Source organism: Erigeron canadensis, chromosome 7, assembly GCF_010389155.1.
Source record: "Erigeron canadensis isolate Cc75 chromosome 7, C_canadensis_v1, whole genome shotgun sequence".
NCBI lineage: Eukaryota > Viridiplantae > Streptophyta > Magnoliopsida > Asterales > Asteraceae > Erigeron > Erigeron canadensis.
Genome location: NC_057767.1, coordinates 35,581,080 through 35,604,625, shown reverse-complemented (window position 1 = coordinate 35,604,625; position 23,546 = coordinate 35,581,080). Strand labels below are relative to the sequence as shown.

At 33.7% G+C, this 23,546-nt stretch overlaps 2 protein-coding genes and 1 long non-coding RNA gene across 3 annotated transcripts; all 3 read left to right on the top strand.

Annotated features, from left to right (window-relative positions):
- The first annotated feature begins 99 nt into the window (after positions 1-99).
- Positions 100-4,913, top strand: LOC122607218 (mitochondrial substrate carrier family protein ucpB). Its single transcript, XM_043780149.1, has 10 exons — positions 100-156; positions 320-382; positions 526-639; positions 1,441-1,502; positions 1,598-1,834; positions 1,919-2,086; positions 2,676-2,725; positions 3,206-3,338; positions 4,086-4,123; positions 4,512-4,913. Exons 2-10 carry the CDS (start codon positions 343-345, stop codon positions 4,606-4,608), a joined length of 939 nt encoding a protein of 312 aa, XP_043636084.1. The 5' UTR covers positions 100-156; positions 320-342; the 3' UTR covers positions 4,609-4,913.
- A 4,507-nt stretch (positions 4,914-9,420) lies between these two features.
- On the top strand, positions 9,421-10,102 carry LOC122608626. Its single transcript, XR_006325278.1, has 2 exons — positions 9,421-9,462; positions 9,865-10,102. It is a non-coding gene; the product is annotated as an uncharacterized LOC122608626 (long non-coding RNA).
- A 7,191-nt stretch (positions 10,103-17,293) lies between these two features.
- Positions 17,294-22,342, top strand: LOC122608096 (probable terpene synthase 11). The gene is made up of 8 exons (XM_043781188.1): positions 17,294-17,490; positions 17,699-17,784; positions 17,871-18,138; positions 19,061-19,436; positions 19,972-20,190; positions 21,153-21,291; positions 21,390-21,641; positions 21,978-22,342. The coding sequence occupies exons 1-8, from the start codon at positions 17,310-17,312 to the stop codon at positions 22,272-22,274; spliced, it is 1,818 nt and encodes a 605-aa protein (XP_043637123.1). The 5' UTR covers positions 17,294-17,309; the 3' UTR covers positions 22,275-22,342.
- Positions 22,343-23,546: the final 1,204 nt, after the last annotated feature.

Below are 23,546 nucleotides of genomic sequence, written 5' to 3'. Positions count from 1 at the left end.
AAAATTTCACAAATAAAGTCTTCTGGTAAAGCAAATTTGAGTTCTGCTGAGAAACAGAGTTTTATCTCAATTACTCTCAATTAAATATTGTGTGTTGAGGTTTGACTCATGTAGTTTTGAGTCCAAGTATTGAAGGCGAGCTCTAACACGTACCTGGTAAATCCCTTGTTTTGAGTAAATGATATATACATATACATATATATATACATAAATTCTTAATTTTTTATTATTTGTTTCTACAATTTTGGTCATAAAATAATCGTTAAGTATTGCAATTGCAATCCAGGGTCAACGTTCTCTAATTTTATTTTATATACAGATGGTAAAGTGAAATTGCTGAATATGCCTCCGGCTGTTGATGATGGAATCAAAAACAAAAATGGTTCCTTTCTTAACAAACCCTTTTTAATATGTATCTATATCTATATGTATTAATATATGCTTTTGTTCTGTAACAAATTACATATTTTGTCATATATTTTCTTTTGGGCCAATTTTGTTTTTTGTGATTATTTGAGAATTTAGGGAAAATGGGAGTGAAGAAAAATGAGAGTTTATGGGAGTTATCAAAAGTTGGATATCATTTTGGAACAAGTGGTGTTGCCGTTGCTGCTGCCACTGCCATTACACATCCTTTAGGTACCCTCCCCCCCCTTTTTTTTTCTCAAAATTCTTTTTTGTACTTTTTTATATCTATATATTTGTATATACATAATGACATGGCATCATTACCCCAAGTGTTGTGAGCTTGAAAGGAGGGGACTTGCTATATAGGTCTCTCAGGTGCCCCATTGGTCCTCGAGGATGGTTCCGCGGGTTCCAAAGGAACCCCGAATCATGAATTGCCCGACAAAATCAATACTTGCGAGTTGCGATGGATTTTGTTTGTTTTTTTTCCGTCATTTTGTAATGTGTTTGGATGCGATAATGAGTTTCTTCATGATATAGTTTAAGTAGAGTTGGTTGAGCATGAAAAACTTGATTTTGAGTTGGTTTTGGAAATCTTCAAGCTTAATCGGGTTAAATTTGAATGTGAATTATACGAGGTTATTGTTGCATAGATGCCATGAAAAAGGGAATAGGTTATAGCCTTATAGGGTGTCTGGTTTGCTCTGCTCTTTTATTAACAATATGTGAAATGGTTTGGGCATACTGAAGTTTCTAAACTAATTCTCCAGTTGTGAAGATTTTAACCAATAATCAAAAGCACCTTTATCCAATTCTCAAAGAAATCACCATAGTAATTATCCAGTTTTTCTTATTAAAATGATGTGGATATTGTCGATACAGTCTTATGCTTTGGGATATTGTCCGTCTTATCTGACCCGATTTCTTAACCCTTTGGCCTTTATCTATACATATAACCTACAACATAACTAGAATTGACACATTTTCACATAAATGAATAAATTTGCCTCTTATAAGGATCCTGATATGCAGATGTACTCAAAGTTAGATTGCAAATGCAACTTGTTGGACAAAGAGGTCCGTTAACTGGAATGGTATGAACTATGAAGTATGAAGTTCTCTGATACATTTTGTAAATATCTGCAAAAAGAAGGATTGACTTATGGGTGTCGTGGTTTGGTGTTTACAGGGAAAAACTATGGTTCAAGTTGTTAGGAAAGAAGGACCGCGGTCCTTGTATCTCGGTTTGACTCCAGCATTGTCGAGGTCAGTTCTATATGGAGGTCTACGCTTAGGTTTGTATGAACCTTCTAAAAATTTATGTGAACTGGCCTTTGAGTCCACTAACATCTTCATGAAGATTGCGTCTGGAGCAGTTTCTGGTGCTTTTGCAACTTTGCTGACCAACCCTATGGAAGTTATTAAGGTAAAACATTAAAAGACTCTCAGTCCGTCCATTTCTATAGATCTTCGTTCTACATATTAAGAATATCTTTGGTTGTTCAAATAGGTGCGTCTGCAAATGGACCATAACCTGCGTAAAGGAGCTATAGATGAGCTGCAGAAAGTTGCTGCAAAAGAGGGTGTAGCAGCTCTTTGGAAGGGAGTTGGACCTGCAATGGCTAGGGCGGGAGCTTTAACTGCATCACAGCTGGCTACATATGATGAGTTCAAGCAGGTTAAGTTTTCAAACTGCGACTTAGACTTATATTATCTACATAGTATCTTTGCTGTCTCTAAAGAGCATGAGCGAACCTACATGGAAGCCAAAGTAGGAAACTGTGCTTGTGCATACCGCTAAAGTTTGCATTTTTGCCCATTTACTTTTGGGTTGTATTTTCTCTCAAATGACTCAATTTAGCCAAATCAAACAATAGGTAAAAGGGGAGTGGGCTATACGGGGTGTAAGTCGCAAGTCTGTTTTTAATGCATTAAGCATTTATAAACCTTGACAAAGGTGCTTGTAGGTTAACTCGGGTACTCGACCGACATCGATTCGGCTGTCCTAAAAGTTCACCTTTCTCAACCGATACCTGCCTTGACCTGTTACCCAACCTGACCATCTTGCCACCTCTTTATATAACGGAAAGTTGCCGTGCTTTGTAGTTGAAGAAATGAAACATAAAAGGTTATGGTACTAGTACATACCTTTCTCAAAATTTAGCTCTAGTTATGAAGTTATGCAAACCATATGCGTTAACTAGATAAAATTCTGGGATCTTTATATAAACCCTGTTGTCATTTTCGTATATCTGGCTATGGTGCAGGTCTTGCTAAAATGGACGCCTCTTAAAGAAGGATTTTATCTTCATCTCATGTAAGCAATCCCTACTTACGAGGCTTCAAGTAAGGCATTGTAATATATTTTCTCGATTTGTCATTTCATTATAAACAGTGGTTTGGGTTAAGTTAGTCAATAAAATTCCATAGAAATGTGTTAAGTGTCATATATGTAAGTTGTGCCATCTTAGGTAGTATGAGAGTCCAAGTATAAGTTTATGCATTCACTTTATCCCAACCTTTCTCTGGTGGAAATTTCAACTAGTTAGTTTATGCATGCGACAATATGGGTTATGTTATATCCCAACCTGACACATTTTGACTTGTTCAACCCACCCTTATTATCACATCTACGCTCATGTATCATCTTTTGGGACCCTATTTTCTCAATTTGTTGTAACATGTTCATGTCCAACCCAGGTGGCCAGATTCACATTTCTGCAATACTCACAATGTCTGACTTTGTGGATCCTATATAAATAGCCTGTTTCTAACTGTGACATTATATCATGTGAAGCTCGAGTACCATAGCGGGCTCTGTCAGCACCCTCATAACTGCACCAATGGACATGGTTAAAACTCGTCTCATGCTACAGCGAAAATCTATGAGAGACGGAGCTTACAAAAACGGGTTCCACTGTGCATATAAGGTAACTTTGTTTTTGCTCTTACTTTTTGATGAACTCTCAACTCAAAAGTCAAAACGTCATAGAAGGATGTGTGACAACTTGACTTATCACCTTTTAAAGTCGCCAATCCTAACCCTGCTAAATTTGGTTTCAGGTCATGATAGATAGAGTAGGGATTGGCGTGTGTCTTACCAAGCTTAGGAAATTCTGATAGAACCCATATAGGAATTTCATACTAGCGAGATTGGAGAACAAGACACTATTTTTGAGATATAAGCCAACTCTTCTATCAAACCTAATAAAATAACACTCGTAAACCCTTTCTATATGAGTTCTTAGCTAAGAAACCAAACTTCAATAAAAGTGCAAATACCGATTCTGGTATAATAATATAATTCTAGTACTTATTCTTATATATAACCCAGATCTATCAAGCTCGCTATATTAATTGTCAATCATCTAAGCTAGAGCCTCAACGTGGCTCATAAGGCCTATTTTCTTCGGTTTGTTTGGGTTTGTATAAGCTTGAGTGTCTGCTTGTTCATGTTTGTAAAGGGTCAAACAACGTGTCCAACTATTTCCTCTTACCCTATATCTCAAATACCAAAAATATCTACGAGTTTAAAGAAATTAGCCCTTTAAATGAAAATTTAGTTAATTAAAAACGGTATAAAATCAATTAAGTGACTTGTAATCTTCTTGGTTTCATGCTCGTAAAAAGAGTTTCCTGATTTCATTGACTAACATCTTCATATGTCCCAATTGTAGGTTCTGATAACAGAGGGAACTCGTGGGCTCTATAAAGGGTGAGACCTAAGTCCCAACTACACCCCGTCACCATAAGTTCAATATATTATTTTTAGATGTGGCCTGGCGAATTTACAACAAGTTAGCTTAGTTGGAAAACCAGTCAAACAAGCGAAAACTTTTCACATAAATTTTCCTAAATCAATTATTTTTCAAAGAGTTACATTATTTGTGAGATACGAGTAATATATAGTGTTTGTAATCATGTTTCTGACTCTATTTTCTAGAAGAAAACAAAAGAAGTATACCAGGTATCCAACTGTATTTGACTGGCACCCAAATTTATCTATTTTATACGAAACTCAATAGCCAACTTGACTGATCAGCAGTTTCGCCTCCCATACTATATGTTTTCTTCACAAGCATTTGACTAAAGAAACACTGCAGGGGCTTTGCTATATTTGCAAGATTAGGTCCACAAACTACCATCACATTTGTAGTATGTGAGAAATTGCGAGAGCTTGCTGGACTGAAATCAATCTAGTCTCTAAATCTACCGGAATGTCTTATTCTTGCCTGCATTTTTATTTGCATCCTGCAGAACCTAAGTAATTTCTAGTACTCCCTTAGACAAATTTTAGCGTTCTCAATACTTGTTCTTTTCGTTCATTTGTAGCCCATTCATAAAGTTCAATATTTTTCGCTTAGATGTAGCAAACGAATTCTTTTTGGCACTGTATGCTTTTACTTGACTGAATGTTGTAATTTATTGCATTTGATGTTTGGCATGGTTAAGACGTGCCACCATCATTTAATGGTTCAGTACTGGAACTAGTTCAGTTTTATCCCTTTTTTTTCTTTCTAAACGACAAATTTGAGTGAAGCGGTATCGTTTTTCTAAATACCCAAGTCCAATTCTAGGAGAGCCCCATTATAAAGAAACCCCGTCTCCTGTCTCTAGTTCAGTCACACAGTATCAAGTTCTTTTTCATCACCAGCCGATCCTCCTTTTTTTTTTTTTTTTGAAAAGTAGCCGATCCTCCTTTGTAGAATCACTATTTTGGTTTATATTTTGTTCAGTATAATATATAAAATTGCATCAAATATCATCTCATAGTATATATTAAAAACAATGATGTTAGATTCAAATGTCACAGATTTACAAACAAAAATGTTCTAATAAACCAAGAGAAAATAGAAGTTAAATTGATTTAGTTTTATTTTATTGCAAAGAAAATAATTTTAACATTAACTAAATACGAACATAGTAGAAAATGATTACAGATGCAGTTTGGTTATGTAGTACATTCAATCCGGTATTGTAAATCGCATATCTTAAACTCAAACGTTAGCTGATCGCCTGATTATGTATATTGAGAAACGAGAAAGCCTAAAACTCTAAAAAAAAGGAAAAAGTTTAGCAAGTTACCAAGACTGTGTTTCAATTATTATAGTTTTGTAGTGGTACTTTGGTTGATTCAATTTATAAATTGGTTTTGCCTGAAATAATAATGCTTTAAGAGTTTGTGAGTCTTTATATTTGACAAATGTGTTTGAACATTTAGGTGTTATTTGTTTAAAACTTAATGGATTTAATATAAAATATATAATCCATTAAGTCAACTAAAAATGTTTGTTTTTAACTTAATAAAAAAAAATACATCGAACTTAATCCATAAAGATATTTTGTATTCATTCAACTAATTTATTAATTCAATAACTGAATTGTTAAAAAAATAAACAACCCCTTAGATGTTTTATGAAATATTTTATAGTGGTAACGTATTTGAATATCTTAAGATATAAAATGCTAACTATAGCCTTAATAGTTTTTTTTTTTTTTTATCATGAATAAAAAAATTATACTTTTCATATTAAAAATCTACTAATTTGATAAAATTATAATTAATTTATGCATGTTATGTCTGTCGTTAAACAAGACTGCAATATATTGAATATTGTAAGTCTTTTTGTCTCATCATTTCCCCCCTCTAAAACAAATCCAGTGAGGAATCAAAAGTTAAATATCCATGTGACCATGTCCCAATCGATAGTAAAAAAAAAAAGAAATGTTAAATACAGCCCTTAGAGCTGTATTTAACGTGCATACAAAAACTTGTACCTTCCATATTAAAAGTCCGCCCCCTGATTTTTATGGTAAATGTACAAATAATTTATGCACCTTAAACAGAATTTAATGAAATTGAAATTAAATTTCATTCCTCAGTGCGTTTGGTTGTTCAAAGAAAGAAAATCTCATTCCATCATTTTATGAAATCTCCATTCCTTGGGGATAGATGAAAGAATTTCATTCCTATCGTCATTTGATTTTTTTAAAAATAAAAAAACATTCCGTCAAATTCCATTCTTTCGAATTCCAATTCCTTTGAAAAATTGCATTCCTTTCAAAAAATTTTGTGAAACAAACATGTCTTTAAGTCTTAATGGTTACAAATACTTATGTTGTCTAACGGAATTAAGTACATCCAAAACTTTCCAAAAATGTGTTCTCTTAGTACTAATGCTATCATTGCTGAATTAGTTGGATAGCTACCGGTTAGGAATTTTAATGTCTTGATGATAATATAGAAGAAAATCACGCGTTTAAGATTTTAATCATGTTAAGTGCCTAGGTAGTGTTTTCTTTGTGGATAATCTTCATATACTCTATTTAAAAACTCTTATTTTCAAAGCCAATAAAATATCATATTTGTTATATATGACATCCGCATTCCGCAGCCGCACACCCGCTTATCACACCCATAAGCAGGGGTGTTCAAAGTCGGATATTCAAAAGTTTCGGATAGTGGATTTTAATATCTGAACACATATCCGAAATTTCGGATAGTAGATTTCAATATCCGAACACATATTTAAAATTTCGGATATCCGAGCTATCCGAAATATCCAAACTTTTAGGAAATGATATAGATTTTCGAATATTTTTGGATTTTTCCGGATAGTTTCGAATAATTTCGGATAGTTTCGGATATTATTGGATAATAAATAAGATATTGAATGTTTCTAAAATTATATGGTTTTCGGATAATTTGGAATCCAAAATATCTGAAATTTTCAAAAACTACTATCTGAATCCAAAATTTCGGATATCTAAAATTTCGGATATTTGATTTTTCGGATAAAATCGGATCGGATTTTCGGATGACGGATTTGGATACGGATAGTTTTGAACACCCCTACCCATAAGTAAGCTAGACGACTAACACGTATACAAACCAACTACTCATACACGACACCCGCAAGCCACCTACCCCATCCACGGAACCCATGACCACCTACCACCATTGTAAATAGACTAGAAGATTGATATAAGTCAAACCAACTACTCACCCTTGTTGATGAGGGCGTGACCAGCCTAATCTACCCGCAACCATTTTACGAAACTTTCCGCAAAAACTTGAACTTGTAAGTTTTTCTTGTCCACATGTCAATGTTAAAGCTATTTTTTATTTTTGAACCACAAAAATACTCTATCTGTCTACTAGTGTGAGAGAATGAACTATCAACTATGGTCTACTAATATACAAAAATATCAAAAAAGTTGTATTTTGCGGGATGGGTTTCATTCAACATGGAGTGTAAATGGTTGCAAGTTGATATATATATATATATATATATATAGGGTAGAGATCCTGGAAGAAGGTGTCTTAAGGAGAGAAGGGAAAGAAAGTTTTATGAACCAATCAGAACGAGACATGTGTCAAAATGAAAAAATGTACGGTGGCATTTTGGTAAATAAATCAAACTTTTCTGAAGTGATCAGCCTGGGTTCCGATCAGCTTGGGTCTGGGTCAGCTTGGGTTCTGATCAGCTTGGTTGGTCAGCTCGAGTTCTGATCAGTTTGGTTGGTCAGCATAATCAGTTTGGTCAACTTGGGTCTGGGTCAGGTTGGGTCAGGTGTAGCATCCTATATTTTTTAGACCAATGAAAATTAACCTTTATTATAGTTTTGACATTAAAATAATTTCCTAGTATTTTATTTTTAGATATGTGGTTAAATTAGTTGGAACATTAGCGGATAGCGGGCGAAAATACCATCTTTATGTATTAGAGGCGTGGCACTCAGGAGGAGTGCTAGCCATTTCTCATTTCATGATTCACCCCCATTTTCTTCCAAATTCTTCTACTCATTATTCTACCAATTTCTTCACCTTACATCTCATATTCATCTAGGAACTTTCATAATTCCAAGTCAATTAATCAAATTCCTATGTAAATAATAATAATCTTAACATCAAATTGAATAATTTGGGAGAGATTGAGAGTATGGGATTGTGTGTGTATGGGCTGAAAAATAAAAGAGAGAAAGAAGATGATGATTGTGATTTCCATCTTAATTTCCAATTTCCTAATCTTGAAGGTAATATTTTTTCCTTTAACCTAATTCTTATTTTCCTTTAGAAATTAGGGTTCATGCAACTATCTTTTTATTTAGAATTTGGGGGTTTTCATAAAAATGAGTTAGTTGCTATAATACAAGTTAGGGTTATTGTAATTTAATCAAATTTAGGGTTTTTAGTTGGGTTGCATGAAGGTTTTGATGAATACTAGTAAGAACAATGTTGGACAGATTCTGTCCCTGAGTTTGAAACGAGTTAAACACCCTCATGACAGAATTTTCACTTGTCGAGTCCTAAAAAGAAAATGTAGGTTATTGTGTTAAGTAAATTTTGCCACTGGAATGGGTTAAAAATACGAAGTAGAACTCTAGATATGAATTTTTGAGTTCAGAGGCGCAATGCTGATTTTTCAGCAAAACTGATTTTATGTCTGTCATTAAAATGGGTAAAACACATTCTTGCAAGTTAATTCATATCTTGGTCATTGAATATAAAATGTACCTAAATATGTTAAGAAGAAGTGGCCATTGGAATGAGGTCAATATATGGTGTAGAACTCAAGTTATGGTCATTTGAAGGCAGTAGGGTCAAAGCTGTTTAACAGCAGCAGTTTTGATTTTTAAAACGACCAGAAGTCACCTTTGAAGGACAATTCACATATTGGTCACTAAAGATAAAAGGTAGGTGTATGTGTCATGAAAATTTGGCCACTAGAATCATGTTAAAAGAGTAAGTAGAACTTGAGTTATGCTTGTTTGAAGTCTGCTAGGTCAAATATGTTAATGACGATTTTGATACGAAAGTAACTCTTGGCCAATTGAAAATGATATAAGAGATACATGTTATGTGAATCAACCCAAGATTAATATAAGATTGTAAATGATGGGTTGGGTGTTGAAATGTTAGTGATTATGGCTAGATGGCCTAGTATGTGATTGATGATCCTATATGCGTTGTGATTTGTTGCTAGGTTGAAGCATACATGTTTTGTGTTCATGCGGTCTTCTTGATTTATGATTTTGGTTTTCGCGGAGGAGGTGAGTACTCTTGCATACCTTTATGTATACGTTGGGTCAATCGACCACATCATGTTGAAGCCTTTTGTCCATGTGTGGTGTTGACCACATCATGTTGAAATTTATTTATCCATGTGCGGTGATTGATTCGGCGTAGGCCCATATGGGGCATAGTGTTTATGAGGCCTAAGAACCTCCGGGGCCTAAGAATCCCGATAGTTAATCATGTTGATGATTGTTTAGCGTATGTGGATCCATGTATGTTTTGTTAGCGCAAAAGTGAGTATGCAAGTGATAATATGACGGTATCATTGGCTACATGAGATAGTCTTTTGTGTTTTTGCCCTCCTTCGTAAGTATATTTGTATGCAAGTTTATTCACTAAGCATTCGCTTACTTTTTAGTTGTTTACCCTTTTTATAGGTTGTCCCAGTTGTGGAAACAAAGCTAAATAACATAAAGATTGAAGTTGAATTTGTAAAGCTTGAAGCATACCATAAATGCGTATAATGGTAATGTTGATTGGACCCGTAGAGACCCCTTTGAACTATGGCTCATGATACATTGATTGTTTTGGTATAATTATTCATTTTTGTCAAATGTAAGAAATAAGAAGTTTCGGTTGGTTTGTATAAATGGATGGTATGGAGACTTTTGGAAATGTTGTGTTAGTTGATTTATGTCAAAACTAAGTTGCTAATCAGTCGTCGGAAGCTCGGTTTTGAGAAAAAGGGTCGAAAGTTGTTCAAAGTGTCAAAAGTACGAAACCTGAAGAGGACGGCCTTTGTGCAGAGGACGACTCTTGTGGACGGCCTCTGCAGGACACAAGAGCCGTGCTCCTCTGTAATTTTTTTACACTTTTTACCGAGGCTTCGGTTGACCTTTCCGGGACCTGAAACTCATACAATAGACTTATATTAACATTCTAAGAAGGTTCAATTTGTCATTTTTCAAATTTGAGAACTTTGATTTTTTGGCGAAAATTGGCTTAAATTTTCAAAGTATAAAATTTTCTAGCTTGTTTAACATGAGTTTTCAAATGATTGTATGCCTTTCGAGTTAATATGGTTTGGGGCGTTTCATCAGGTTTGGGTCTATTCAGGTTAGGTCAGATTGACACAATTTACACATAATCTACACAAATGTAGATTATGGGTTTTGGGTCAGCTTGGGTTCTGGGTTGGGTCAGCTTGGGTCAGGTTTGGGTCAGCTTGGGGTCTGGTCAGGTTGGGTCAGCTTTGGGTTGGGTTAGCTTGACACAATTTACACATAAACTACACAAATGTAGATTATGGGTTCTAGGTTTTGGGTCAGGTTTAGGTCAGCTTGGGGTTTGGTCAGGTTGGGGTTGGCTTAGCTTGACACAATTTACACATAATCAACACAATTGTAGATTAAATCTACACAAATGTAGATTACGGGTTTGGGTCAGCTTGGGGTTCGGTTGGGTCAGCTTGGGGTGGGTCAACTTGGGCTAAATCAGGTTAAGGTGGGTCAGCTTGAGGTGGATTGGGTCAGCTTAGGTTTGAAGTCAAATTATTTACAAAAATGCCATCGCGCATTTTTTTTAGAGACGACGTGTCACACTCGGATTGGCCAATAGGACCTTCTCTCCCTTCTCTCCTTAACACACCTTCTTATTTGATCTCTCTCTAATATATATATATATATATATAGGGTAAAGTTATTTTGAAAACATTTTTTTGCGAGAACCTTTGACAACTTTTCAAATCAAGCCCAACCGATGATTGTTCTTTACATGAAAATTGTTTTTTGACTGTTTTTTGAATTACTTATGTGTAATTTTAAAGTTTATAATTGTGTGGGGGCATAGATGATAATTTATGCCTCCACACAATTATAAACTTCAAAATTACACATAAGTTATTCAGAAAACAATCAAAAAACAATTTTCATGTAAAGAATAATCATCGGTTGGGCTTGATTTGAAAAGTTCTCAAAGGTTCTCGCAAAAAAAAGGGTTCTCAAAATAATTTTTCAATATATATATATACACACACACACACACTTAGGGGCAAGGATGTAGTGCCAATTTTTGGCAGATTGGCTAGTTTTCGGCGAATGAAAACTCTCCACGTGTTTTTGCCAAAAACTTGCCAAATTACATGATGTAGTGTACAAAACTAGCCAAAAGTTGTCAATTTATCAATGCCGAAAAATATATAAAAGGTAACTGGAATATAAACAAAGTTGTTGGAAAACATAAAAAGTGACCTTTTTTTTTATAAAATATAAACTTGGGCTCAGAATTTGGGGGTCGCGAATTTCGAAAGTTGGAGATGCCATGGCTGCTAACCCGAAGGTTTACCCCGCCAAGATACTCCTCGGATCATCCGAGTCCCATTTTTACAAACATTTTGTATCATCATCGCCCATTTAACTTAACACCGGCAACCTAACTTTTCAACGATATCATCATCGGCTAAAACCACTTTTTCCGGCTACCTATTGCTTTAATGGAACAAAATACGACAACACTACCAAGGAAAAATCCGGCAACGCTACCGCTAAGTTAACACTATCAAGCTAATCACAAATATTCAATTAACGACAATGTAAACAGATAAATATACATATATATACATAAGCAGCAACAGTTAACCGTAAAAACCCAAGAAAGGGCTCGCCGAAAAACCACATCCACCATAAGCAGCAACAGCAACAGTTAACCTGAAAACCCAAAAAAGGGCTCGCCGGAAAACCGAAATAACAGGAAATCCTAAATAGGAGTGACCGGAAAACCGAAACAACACCACCAGAAACCCAAAAAAGAGGTCACCGGATTACATGCAGCCAAGATCTTACTAGAAACACCATAAAAGAGATCACCAGAAACCCCAAAAAAGGGGTCGCCGGAAAACCGATTAGAGTAACCAAATAGCCAACTACACCCTTGTGAAAGCCAAACAAAGATTGGTCTGTAAAAAAAAGTGAACATTTCTGGTTGGCAACCACCGGAAACCCCAAAAAGGGGTTTCTGATCTCACCGGAAATAAAGGTACTATACGTTAGGAGTTTCGATAAGTTTTTTCGACATGGATTTCGGCAATAGAAGCCAAGAAAAAAAAATAGAAATAGCCTCAAATCGAAAAACCCCCAAATTTTTTTTTTTTTAGGTTTCCGGTGAAAGGAGAAAGTTTTGGCACAAGAACAAAAAAAACGGTCACAAGGCACGCTCTCAACGTTCACAAGGATCGGCCAAAACTAACTGATATATATAGCCAATTAAATTTACCAAAACTAGCCGATGCATGTACTAAGGCTTGCCAAAGAGCTGATGCTAGCCAATACTTTTTGCCGATAAAACTAGCCGACTACACTCTTGCCCCTTAGCTATACGGATAATGTATCGTGGTACCTTAAAAGTAAATGTGATACATGCATGTGTGGGCTTTTTCCAGATATAACACTTTGTGGTGTCTTATATCTTAACGTGTGAGATTGAAATTGTGGGATAGGGTCGCTCTCGAATCACTTTCGTGGTCCTTTATATACTATGATTTATACAAAACTATGTGGTGTCTTATCTCGCAACGTGTGAGAATGGAATTGCTAGAATGTCAAGATGGAGACGCTCTCACTTATATTCACTTTTGCGACCCTCTTGGTACTATGCGATTATTATAGACACGGAGCACGTAAGAGAGTAAAGTGGTGATCGATAGGTGATTGGCTGGAACATTGTCCCATCCCATCTAATAGGTACCAATAGGGTGAAGAGCAATAATTGTAACAGTGTTTTATTTACAAACAAAAAAATTATATAGTATAAAATAATTGTAATAATTTGGTGAAGGTGTAATTAAAATTAAGTGATGAATTTGTGTATTCATTGGGTAAAAAGGTCATAAGACTTACTGGAGTTATGCCCACGCGATATGGCTGTGTAATGGCGGCGGTGACAAATTGTGGTTGCGTGCGAAGGTAGCGGTGGTGAGGATTAGTGGCGGTGATGACAGTGGTGACGAGTAGTTTTATGTAATATAGTTTTGATAAATTATTGAAACTTTAAATCAATATTAAAATTTAAGTTAAATGTTAGAAATTTCAAAAAATTTTGCTATATAATCTATATCTATATTATACTATAAAGCAAATAAGTTTTCAACTTTCAATTTTAACAATATACACATGATAATGCATGATATATTATACATTAATGCCCCACAACTTTTAACTTTTATTTTCATCTCTCCTCAAATCTCAATCACTAATTTTTTTTCTTTCATTCATAAATCATTTTATTCCTTGATTCATTTAAAATCTTTTTTCAAAAACCGTACATAGATAAATTCTAAAATTTATATGGGTGTTCATAAAGTTTCAGCATCTTTCATTAGAGATGTCATTCAATATACTTTTGATGAATTTTTAAATTTGAAGGCGAAACCCGTACGGCTAAGGCATTTGGCTATCACACTTTATGACCTATCACCTCCTATGACTTATCACACTCTATGATCTATCAGTCCCACCATCTCACCGCCATAACGTACGGATACTTTCTCTCGTATAATATAAATAGAAGAAAAAAGTGACGATCATTTTTCACCGTTGGCCCGAACAATGAATATTATGAAAACATAATTCTTTTAATTTACTCAATGGTTGGACGCGTTTCCAATTGATGAACATAGTTACGACATGCCAAAGTGATATCCCCTTACATAGAGGTGCTAAATTCTATTGCTATAGTTACAAATACTTTTCAGCTTTACAAAAGGGTTTAGTATCTAGAAGTGTAAGAAACTTTTATATTTTTCCTATTGTATGAGTATAACTTAAATTTGATGCATTGTAGGAAGAAACTTTATAAAATTGTTCAAATAATGTAAAAGTGTATACGTGACAGATTATATGAGCTAACACGTATAATTTTTCGATTGATGCATGTCAAAATGTTACATTATTTGAACAGTTTTACAAAGTTATTTCCTACAATGCACCTACATTCACACAATAAAAAAAAGGGTAAAAGTTCGTTACAGTTCTAAATACTAAACCCTTTACAAAAATATATGTGGATCAATAAAGAAAGAAGAGAGTGTTGGTGCAGCTTCTGTGCACATATTATTGTCCGCTGCAATGCAATTCAAGTTAAGAGGCTATTGTACTACATTGTCTATTTATGTATGAGACAATGGGTATGAGACATTGTGTATAAGACATTGTCTATACTACATTGTGTATGAGACGTTGTGTATAAGATAATGTCTATACTACATTAATACTATGAGATAATAGTGTAGTATATGTCCTGTTAGCCCAAGTTCAGCCCAGATATGTATGTGACAATATATTATAGGTCTAGGGTTTCAGCTTAATGGTTTTAGACTAATCTAAAGCTATTCACTGGAACGGGGTAGAGATCTATGCCCCGTCCCACTACTTTTAATCTTGCCGATTAATGATAATATATGAGTTTTACATCTGTGTTTATCTCCTATTCTTATCATTTATTCATGTGAATGTTAAAAGCCTCAAGAACAGATTCAGGTGTATTCCGCACATCTGGATTCGTACAGATCTCGATGTTCTAGGGTCAACGGGACCTAACAGAGAGTGAAGAAAGAGAAAGGATACATAATTTTATTGGTTTCTATTAATATAGATTCATTCGCTATTGTAGCATTTCTCATATATTGTAACATTCCGATAAGAACACTCTTAAAATAAGAACGGTGATAATACTTAAAAACATCATTTTGATGCATTAAAAGTCCATAAAACTAACATAGTGCATAACTAATTATCATGATTTAAGTGTTTAACAACACATTGATCCGTCAAATTCAAAAAATTACGTTTTTTTGTTGGATGCATCATTTTGGTGAATATGCATCCAAGATGGATGCACAAAACAAAAAACATGATTTCTCGATTTTGACAGACCAATGCGTTGTTAAACACTTAAATAATGATACGAGTAATTAGTTATACACTATGTTAGTTTTATGGACTTTTAATGCATTAAAATGTAGTTTTTATGTGTGCTTACCGTGTTTTATTCTAAGACTGTTCTTATTTGATTGTATATATATATATATATATATATATAGGAAAGTTATTTGCAGTACATGTACTTTTTATAGTATATGTGTAAGTTAACTTAACACTTCTTCTTCCTTTTTCCTTCCATCTCCAACCACCACCATGATCATCTCCGACCACCACCATGATCCCCTGGCGACGGCGACCATCTCCGGCGAAACTTAAACATGTGTAAGTACAACTTTTTTAGCATTTTAGAGTTTAAAATTTCTAGGTTTCTTCCTTCGCGAGACAACTACCACCAGCCACCATCATCTCCGACCACCCCAACCACGGCGCTGGCACCGGCAGCAAGGGTTTCGCCCGTACCGTAGCAAACCATCACCATCTTTTGGATCGCCACCCATCAAATCCATATGATTCCCATATGCGTCCCTTTACGGTTAGTTTAGAACGGATAAGGGCCTCTGGCCCATACCGTATCCACCCGAAAACGAACATGATTCTCACCGGAAAGTTAACTTACACATGTGTAAGTCTTGCCGGAGATGGTCGTCGTCGCCAGAAGATCATGGTATTGGTCGAAGATGATAATGGTGGTGGTCGGAGATGGAAGGAAGAAGGAAGAAGAAGTGTGTAAGTTAACTTACACATGTACTATAATAAGTACATGTACTACAAATAACCCACCATATATCTATAATATAACTAAAAGAGGGGGTTGGGGGTATACTTGGCATCCTTAATCCCCTCCTTTAGCCTAATCCTCCATTCTTATCAATTCTCTACTTTTTTAAATATTAATCTAAATTAATTTACACTTTTTGTTTTTCCATCACCAATATACACTTTAACCCGATCTAAAATAATTAATTTACACTTTTTAACCCATATTAAAATAATTAACTTACACCTTTTGATTTTTTATCACCAATTTACACTTTAACCCAATTTAAAAAAAATTAATTATACTTTTTGGTTTTTTATAACCAATTTACACTTAAAAATAATTAACTTACACTTTTTGGTTTTCAATCACCAATTTACAATTTCACTCAATTTAAAAATAATTAATTTACACTTTTCGGTTTTATTGGTAATCTATAATATAACTTACGTACGACAAAAAAAAAAGCTACAATCAACTACAAAAGGGTTTTTCTTTTTATATACTTTGCACATAATTAATCATTATTATTATTTTTTAACATTGAATTCTTAAGTTATTGTTATTGTTATTGTTATTTCTTTTAATTTAGTTTGCTGTTCATTATAGGTTCGTTATGGCTTTTTCTTCAACAACAAAAAATATGACCACATTAGTTCATCTTGAAAATCTTAAGTCAACACATGTTAACCATGATTTACGACTCCGTGTTGTGCATGTATGGACTATTTCAGAATGGAACAACCCGAAAAAAATTAAAACGTTTGAGATGGTCTTTGTTGATGAATTAGTATGTCTTTTTCAAATTATATAGTTTACACTTTTAGAATATTAGAAACTGTAATTTTTTTATTTAACTAAAGTTGAAAAAAAAGGGTAAACTGTAATCAATATTTATATGGAGTTTATTTTCGTATGTTTCTTTTTATTTACATGGCTCGGTCAATGGTGAATGGGCGGAAATTTTTAGGAGTATTTTGACCGATGTAGTGGCTATTTAGCTAGCAAATTTTCAAGTTGATTTCGGTATATGTATTTAATATATTTGAATTTCAATTTTTAGCTTTGATTAATATATTTTGAGACTACCCGTCCATTGAACGAGCCTGAACACTAGTATATATATATATATATACGAGTATATTACATCAACTTATATATCTACATATCAAGAGAAAAATTTAAAGAAATGGCCTTACAATATTTCAATACTTCCTTCTTCAAGCCTAACGATGTTTCAATAAGCAAAGTTTCTTATGAATGGCAACTTGCGACCATTTCACAAGTCAAAAGCTCTAACATACATATGTGTATCTCTCCTTCATCGAGGCCACATGCGAATACCATTAACAACAAGGCACTACTAATAGGTACGTATAACACAACCTTATTAAAAAATCTTATCCTAAATATTTGTCAATTGTCATGTCTAACGTACGCAAGTTGTTAAATAGTATTATCTTTTTTTAGTTTTAGCAAAGAAAAAAAAAAAACTTAGATTCAATTTTATTTTATTTTTTAATCTGATTTTAGTTAAAAAAAATGTATATTTTGATTTGATGTCTCATTTACGTACAGTACGTATGGCCGGGCCACCGGCCAACACTATGGAAATGATCAAAGACAGAATTTCTTTTAAGATGGAACGACATCAAGAATTCAAGGTACGTAAGTTTTTAGTTAGTACATGCGTACGTGTTTATGTTATTCACTACGATTGTTTGTTTTGATAACTCGCGCGTGATCACAGGTAATCTCCCCGTACGTTGATGCTAAGAACAAACTCCACGAGCTCAAAGAATATACGAGAAGAGCTTTACTGATGATTTCAGATCCTGCAAAGACAATGAAGCTAATTGACGCGATTCAAAGATTGGGAGTTGGACATTATTTCGAAGAGGAAATTAATACAGTATTGATCAATAAATTACCAACCCATGTCTTGCCCGATGAAGATCTATACACAACTGCTCTACTTTTCCGGCTTCAACGACAAAATGGCATTTATACCAATCCTGGTACGTACTATTTTGTATGAACTATATATATTCATCCAATATATCTTCTTATTTATAGTGAGTCATAGGCTGAAATAAAGTCAATTTTATTTTGTTTTGTTTCTTTAATCCTTTCTTGATCTTGATTTATTTCATTATTGTCAATGTGTTTATTATCAAATTTTTTTTGATTCCATAAAAAGGTATAGAGTGGTTATGACCATATTTAACTATACATAGAAAGATATCAATGTATATTTTTTCAATGCAAAATTGAATTAATATATAATTCAATATGTTTTCTTTTTAATAGTTTTCAAATTTTTAGAGATGATTCTCCATTATTTTTATTTTTTTTTCATTATTTCCATTTGATTTTTAATTGTGTTTCTTCTATTAATTCAATGTTACATTTCTTCTTTTGCCTGTAAATAACACAAATAATTTGTTTAATTTCGTTTCAACCCAGAAGTGCACTAAAACATAAGAAATTATTATAACGAATATTCCATTATGTACGTGTAACCAACTTCAAGTTTGTGTATTTTGTCTAAGCAGGTTGGTGCCATGAATATTTATACATAGTTTATTACACACAATATATATTTGTGTATATTTTTTACGTTCTAGACACCATTTCAAGAGCTTGATTTAACAAAAATCAGCTGGGAACTGGATATATTTATCTTGCCGTTAAAATGTTACACGAATTGGACAAAAAAAAAACAATTTACATACTTTACAATAAACAAAATTGGAGTTGATAGCGCTCAACCAGTTTACATTCGTACATAGTCTGTTACAACTTTGTATCTAAGCAAAAATCCAAACATGGAACATGGAAAAAAAAGGCTCTTCTTTGTATTTTTTTTTTGGTTCATTTCATCATTAATTTCGTACTTTGTTCAAATATAACACAAATAATGATGATTAATGAATTAAGGAGATGTTTTCCAAAAGTTCATGGATGTAAACGGTAAAGTAAAGGAGTCAGTAACCGACGACATAGAAGGGTTATTGAGTTTATACGAAGCTTCGTATTTGGGTACAAACGGAGAATATTTTTTATCGCATGCCAAGGAATTTACTACAAGACAACTTCACAAATTCGTATCACAACTAAGCCCAAAACTTCAGATAAAAGTTGTTGAAAGCTTAGAGCTTCCACGACACATGAGAATTGAAAGGTTAGAAGCAAGAAGGTATATTGCAGAATACGGTAATGAAGATGATCATAACCCAATTATACTAGAGTTTGCAAAGTTAGATTATAATCATGTCCAGTCACTAATCCAAATGGAGCAGGTTGAGGTAACCAGGTAATTAATCTACTACTTTCCCAGAGTTTTGTTGTACATATTTGTAAGGATTTAGTGCACTGGAATGTAACTAATTATGGCTGAAAAATTACGACAGTGCGCACGAATTCAAGTCGACCTTTACTGTATGCACGGACTAAGTAAAAAAGTTTAAATCATGTAACTTTTGTGACCGACCAATGAAAAACTTGCAGCTGATAGCTAATATGGGTTGTCACGTATGCCATATTACATGATTTGATCATTTTTACTAAGTTCATGCATACAATAAAAGTCGACTTAAAGTAATGCACACTATAACTTTTCAGCCATAATTAGTTACATTCCAGCGCACTTAACCCTATTTGTAATTCAGATACTAATTTAGGGGCCGCTTGGTTAAAAAAATTTCAATGAAAACTGATGGAAAGAAAAATTGGAATTCCTTTCTGCTCTTGTTAGGTTAACATAAGAAATTTAAATTTTCTTTCGATCAAATTACATTGAAATCTTTGAACCGAACACCTCATCTGTCTAACTTAATCATCTCTTACAGTTGGTGGAGACAATTGGGTTTAGCTAATAAGACAAGTTTTATTCGAGATCGACATGTTGAGTGTTTTCTATGGACTATTGGCCTTTTGCCAGAACCAAAGTACACCAGTTGCAGGATTGTGCTCGCTAAAACCATTGCCATTTTGTTGGTTATTGATGATATATATGACACTTACGGGTCATACAATGACCTTGTACTCTTCACCAAAGCTATTCAAAGGTTCTTCAATTATATATCTTTTATTTCGCCCTCTTCCTTGAGTTATGGATGTTGGGTTTAATCTTGATTATTAGTTGGTTTAAATTGTTGTGTAGCATGTTTCATTAAGTCAGTAGATTAATGTTATTATTTTAGCATGTTTTTAATAGTTAGAAAGTGATATTCTAGTTTGACCAATTCATGAGGAAGACAAGTTGAGTTGGAGAAGTGGTCCTCATCCCATGTACCGGTTCTTTAGTACAGGAATTAGTTTTTTCTTATAGTTTTTTGTTGGTCCACGTTGTCAGTAGTAAGGGCTATACCGCTATATATATCCATATTAGATAGGGAGCTGATATACGCAAACGTACACTTTTTATGTTTTTACTTAAAATTTAATGTAAATACCATAAGGCCCTCATATTAGTCAACCCACTTAGCTAAAGAAACTCACAAATAATTACGGAGTAAACCCCATTCTAACATCTATCTTTTGTGCTTCCGATAATCTCACTCGTCATCCTGTTTAGTGTTTACAGCGACAATACATTTCCGATGATGATTTAAGGGGTGAAGAAAACAATGCAACATATAAGATTTTATTAACGAGGAACCATTGAAAAGTATTTTTTTAGATTGTATTGTTTAAAAGTATTAATGTGTTTATAAAGACTTCAACATACAAGGAAGGTAAGAAACAGTAAAATAATATCATATGGGTATTGTTGTCTTTATACATATTGTGTCTATGTACATTAATAAAAATAATCCGTATAGAAATCACTTGCCCTTATTTAAAAGGAAATGATAATCGTACTACAGAACTTGATAAATCTACCATTGTTATGCATTGTACAATATGTTATGATATATGTATAGTGTGGTAGATTTATCAAATTTTGTGGTACAATTATCACTATCCTTATTTAAATGATTGATTAGATCGAATCATGCGACACTGACATTTATTATTAACTTAATAGATGGGACTTGAATGAAGTTGAACGACTTCCGGAGTACATGAAACTATGTTACATGGCATTATATAACACCAACGATGAGATTTGTGACAAAGTCCTCAAAGAAGATGGCTTGAATGTCCAACCATTTCTACGAAAGACGGTAATTATTTCCTTTACTATGAGTTAATAATTAGTAGTATTTTACTAATGATGCCCATTGTATTGATCATATTCAAATTTTGTGTCATTTATATATAGTGGATTGACATGGTTGAAGCCTACATGGTGCAAGTAGAATGGACGAAACAAAGGACCATACCAAACCTCAAAGATTACATAGACAATGGGGTCATAACATCAGGGACATATATGGTGATGGTACATCTATTCGTTCTTATATCCGGAGGAGTTGCAAAAGAAAATATTATAGATCATCTTATCACGTATCCTAAATTCTTCACCTTGGCCGGAACCATGCTTCGTCTTTGGGATGACCTCGGAACGTCCAAGGTATTGATTTTCCAAAACGAATGTTATGATCAAAGTTGCAAATCGTTAGTAATTTCATTATTTGTGACTGATTGGAGTATTAATAATTTTTTTATTATATGTTTGATTTGGGATTAAGTGGTGATATTTGTATGGTCATATATATGGTGCTTAAATGCCTAAGCTTGGGTATATAATCCCCTACATACTTATTTTCTTAATATTTATTCTATAATGTATAAATGATCATTGGAGCCCATATTTTTTATGGATTAAAAAATACTATGTGAAGGGTTCTATATCCAAACTTAGGTATCCAACAACTACATATTCTCATTCCTTACATGTAATATATAGGAGGAAGAGAAAAGAGGGGAGGTCATATCTAGCATACAACTACTTATGAAGGAGAAAAACATAATATGTGAGGAAGAAGCAATAAAACACATATTGCAGATTATACATGGTTTTTGGAAAGATTTGAATGCCGAACTAATAACACCAGATATGGATCTCTGGCCGATGATTCGAGTTGCTCTTAACATATCAAGAGCGTCTCAAGCTGTTTATCATCACAATGAAGATAGCTATTTATCAAATGTACAGAATCAAGTACAAACTTTGTTCTACGAACCTATTGATATGCAGTACTAGATTGTTTTCTAGATTGCATGGTCGTGTATATGTGTTTGAATGTTGTATATAATTGGTATTATCTAATACTTGGCCTCTAGATCTTTATTACCAATAGGTTACATTTTATTGTAGTCTACAAGGTATCCTTATATAACACTGGTTTAATTTTTATTATTTTTTTAAAAGTGAGTTAGCAGTTAGTAGTTAGTGGTTAACAATCGAGACACCACAGTTACATTGAATTTGGCAGTTGACAAGGCTCGAACCAAGCATGTTTGAGATTCTGAGATGAAACTCAGAACTCTGGAAAACCTATCAATAATCCACTCATACAAATGTAAAAAGTGGTATTCGAACCCTCGTGGATTTTTTTAACGTCTAATTACCAATGGAGCACAAAACCCATTGGCTAACACTGGTTTAATTGATTATTCAAATTCTAATAATACACCTTAAAGAAACTCTTAAAACTTCAATTCTTTTAGCAAAACTCATAAAATAAAAATGAATTTTGGTCACATACTATTACTGAAACCAATCTATCACAATTAATATTTTTGGAAATCAAGTTTTATCTATCATCCAAAAATAGTACTCCATAACCTGTTATCGATCATTAACAGAAATTAACTAACTTCAGTATTGTTTAGTTGATTTTATCTAAAATTCATTTCCGTATATCTCCCTGGCCATCTTCAAGATGGTAGCTCATGAAATTTGAATCCTAAAACTTCTTGTAAAGATCCTAGGGCAGGTTGATAGGTCAATAAAACCTAAGATTCATAACTGGAAACCCATCTGAGAAGCCAATTGTTCATATTTTTTCATGATCAAATATGAAATGCTATCGCATAAGAATACACATATAGTGTTCCTTCCATTTAACTAGAATATTACTGTAGTAAAGTTTAACTTGTGGTTTATCAGATATTAAAGTAGGCTAAAAAAAGATTGATCAGGCCCAACTGGTATCAAATTCACTATGTCTATTTTATTTTTTTTTTGAAAAGTGAAATTCTATTAATAACTCACCCCGGCGAAACGCCAGCAGTATATATGTACAAATATTTACATGAACTTGAAAGAGCACCAATCGGTCCAAGACACCCTATTGTTTTTAGATCTATTACAAAACCATAAATACCCCATTGACTTGATGTTGTCCATGATAGTCTTCTCATTTCCGCTTCCGTTGTTGAACTTGATCTCGCACCTTGTCTTCCAAATGAACCAGCAACTCATCATGATGATACCTTTTATAACCACTCTTTCAATGTCGTTCTTCCTTTG

Excerpts from the sequence above, each read along its gene's own strand:
- LOC122607218 (XM_043780149.1), top strand. The coding sequence starts at position 343 with ATGCCTCCGGCTGTTGATGATGGAATCAAAAACAAAAATG. Across the intron at positions 2,726-3,205 it reads GGATTTTATCTTCATCTCAT|CTCGAGTACCATAGCGGGCT; the intron begins GTAAGCAATCCC and ends TATCATGTGAAG. Across the intron at positions 3,339-4,085 it reads GGTTCCACTGTGCATATAAG|GTTCTGATAACAGAGGGAAC; the intron begins GTAACTTTGTTT and ends TCCCAATTGTAG.
- LOC122608096 (XM_043781188.1), top strand. The coding sequence starts at position 17,310 with ATGGCCTTACAATATTTCAATACTTCCTTCTTCAAGCCTAACGATGTT. Across the intron at positions 17,785-17,870 it reads AACGACATCAAGAATTCAAG|GTAATCTCCCCGTACGTTGA; the intron begins GTACGTAAGTTT and ends GCGTGATCACAG. Across the intron at positions 18,139-19,060 it reads TGGCATTTATACCAATCCTG|GAGATGTTTTCCAAAAGTTC; the intron begins GTACGTACTATT and ends TAATGAATTAAG.